A 2,665-nucleotide genomic window follows, 5' to 3' on the forward strand; every position below is an offset into this window, starting at 1 on the left:
CCAGCTGTCGGCCAGCTCTCGGCCAGCTCTCGGCCAGCTCTCGGCCGGCTACCCTCCTTCTCGTCGATGCAGGGCGCGCTCGCCCTCGCTTCGCTGCCTGACCAGCTGACGCCCACGCAGCTCGATCCGGACAAGTACTGGCGAGGCATGCGGGTGCCGCAGAGCGTCGGCTTCCTCCGTGCTCACGCCGAGGCCGCGGGCGAGGAAGAGCGCGCCGGCGGGGACGGCGGCGGCGGCGGCGGCGGCGGAGGAGGCGCGGCGGAGGCGGCTGCGGCGGGGGAGTTGGCCGAGGTGGCAGTGCGGCTCGAGCCGGTGCGGTGGGAGGGGAAGAGCGCCGACGAGGTTGCCTTCTCTGCTCGAGGGGAGCGCGCGTCAGAGCATGGTCGTGGAATGAGGAATGGTGTGAATGGATCAGGTCGCTTCTCTGCTCGAGGGAGGCGCCGTCTGCTCGCGGCTGCATGAGCACGCGCGACGGCTGGTGGAGGTGCCGATTCGGCGCATCTCGGCGCATCTCGGCGCGTCTCGGCGCATCTCGGCGCATCTCGGCGCATCTCGGCGCGTCTCGGCGCATCTCGGCGCATCTCGGTGCATCCCGCTGGCAGGTTCAGGCGGCCATGTACGCCGAGGCGATGGCGGACGACGGTGCGCCCCCCGCGCCCGGCCAGCCGCGCGTGACGCTCTTCCGCGTCAACCCGCACATGGAGCGGCTCGAGGCGGCGATGGAGGCGCACCTGCAGAGCTTGCCGCGCGCCAAGTATGACGGCTCGCAAGGCGCCGCCGCCGCCCCGCCGACGACGACGGCGGGGGCGCCGTCCAAGAAGAAGGCCAAGGCGGGCAGGCCGGTCGCCGCGGCGAGCGGCGGGTTTGGCGGCGGCGGCGGCACGGCCAAGGGGAAGGCCAAGACCAAGGGCAAGAAGAAGAGATGAGCCAGACCGGCTCCGGGCGATCGGGGGACGGTACGTGTACAAAAGTTGAGAGAGAATCTCTCTCAAAAGTTAGGAACGAAAATATTAGCAATAAATAAACGGACACCTCTACTAGAGCCTCTACTGTGAGATGAGTAAAAAGGAACAGGTCCCCGCCCTTGCGATCTTGGTGCAGGGTTCTTTGTGGTCGGCGACTAGCCGCAAGCCGGGGTCGTCCCCTCTCCCGATGGGGGACTCCTAGCACTAGCCGTCTTCCACATGGTCCCTCGGGTCCCCGCTGCTCCTAATCTCTTTATCAGCAGAGATACTTACCCCTTGGAGCACTTGGAGTGCAGTCTACATTAACCTCACATCCACCCCCCTTTTTTTACCTCTTTCGAAAGTTCGTTTTTCTTCGATTCACCCCCGGACTTCCATCATCCTGTCGGAAGAGGCGTGCGGTGGAGCACGTCCGGTATAAAAGCAAGATATTGTCAGGAGACGGAACACGGAGGAGCCGTATAGGTCACTAGAGACCCACACCATCGCTACATCACCACAGCCACCAAGTCGGATACAAGTCGATGACAATGTGCGCGGCAGGAGAAACCCAACAGCATGACAATGTGCGCGGCAGGACAAACCAAACATGAGACACGGTTACACAAGGACGGTCAGGCTACGGTCAGGGTTAGGGTTAGGGGTAGGGGTAGGGGTAGGGGTAGGGGTAGGGGTAGGGGTAGCTTGTTGTCGTCGTGCCGATAAGACAGAGACACGGGCAGCAGACGCGACCCAATCGACGCGCCAGAGCATGGTTGGGCGTGTGAGCCGCCATCTTGGACTGTGAGGCGAGCATTTGCCACCGGGAGCTCGCCGCCGCCCCTACACCGCCGCCGCCGCCCTCCCGAGGCCAGATAATAGCCCAAGTCGAAGAGTGCGCCCTTCCCTCGGTATCTGGGTGGCAGGCGGGACTAGAGAGGCACGCCAGAGCACGGCCAGGGGCGCGAGCCGCCATCTTGGACTGTGAGGCGAGTATTTGCAGCCGGGAGCTCGCCGCCGCGCTTACACCACCGCCGCCGCCCTCCCGAGGCCAGATAATAGCCCAAGTCGAAGAGTGCGCGCCGCCCTCGGTATCTGGGTGGCAGGCGGGACTAGAGAGGCACGCCAGAGCACGGCCGGGGGCGCGAGCCGCCATCTTGGACTGTGAGGCGAGTATTTGCCACCAGGAGCTCGCCGCCGCCCCTACACCGCCGCCGCCGCCCTCCCGACACCCGAGGGCAGATAATAGCCCAAGTCGAAGAGTGCGCCCCGCGACGCACCAGAGCACGGCTGGGCGTGTGAGCAGCCGTGTTTGACTGTGAGGCGAATATTTGTCATCGGGAGCGCGCCTCCGACTCTGCACCGGGCCGCCGCCGCCCTCCCGAGCGCCGAGGACAGGAGATAATAACGGCCGCCTCGTCGTCGAGCTCGGCGGAGACGATGGTCGCCTCGCGTTTGAACCCCTCGAGCTGCTGGAGCGGCGTCGCACTCGTCGAGCGTAACAGCAGTCCGCCCTCGGATGACTTGTTGAGCGCGCCGTAAGCCGTCCCCGTATGCCGTAAGGCACGCGGCAGCCGTCAAGGGAGCGCGATCTCGGTCAGCTGGTGCCGCCGCGTGGGCACGGTGCGAGGAAGGACATGCTGTGGCAACGACGAGAGCTGTGCCTCGAAGACGCGCGCGAAGGGGAGAGAGAAACGACCAAACCACCCCAACCCACCCAC

The 2,665-nt window shown here is 65.6% G+C and overlaps 1 protein-coding gene across 1 annotated transcript in view; it reads right to left on the bottom strand.

The window, feature by feature from the left end:
• The window catches only part of EMIHUDRAFT_216260 (hypothetical protein), a gene marked incomplete at both ends in the record, with an annotated part of 797 nt that extends 648 nt beyond the window's left edge, over nt 1–149 (bottom strand). The window contains one exon of the mRNA XM_005762451.1: nt 53–149. Within this exon, the coding sequence (XP_005762508.1) occupies nt 53–149 (97 nt within the window). The remainder of the gene's footprint in view (nt 1–52) is intronic.
• Between the last annotated feature and the right edge of the window lie 2,516 nt (nt 150–2,665).

Source organism: Emiliania huxleyi (assembly GCF_000372725.1).
Source record: "Emiliania huxleyi CCMP1516 unplaced genomic scaffold EMIHUscaffold_68, whole genome shotgun sequence".
Lineage (NCBI taxonomy): Eukaryota > Haptophyta > Isochrysidales > Noelaerhabdaceae > Emiliania > Emiliania huxleyi.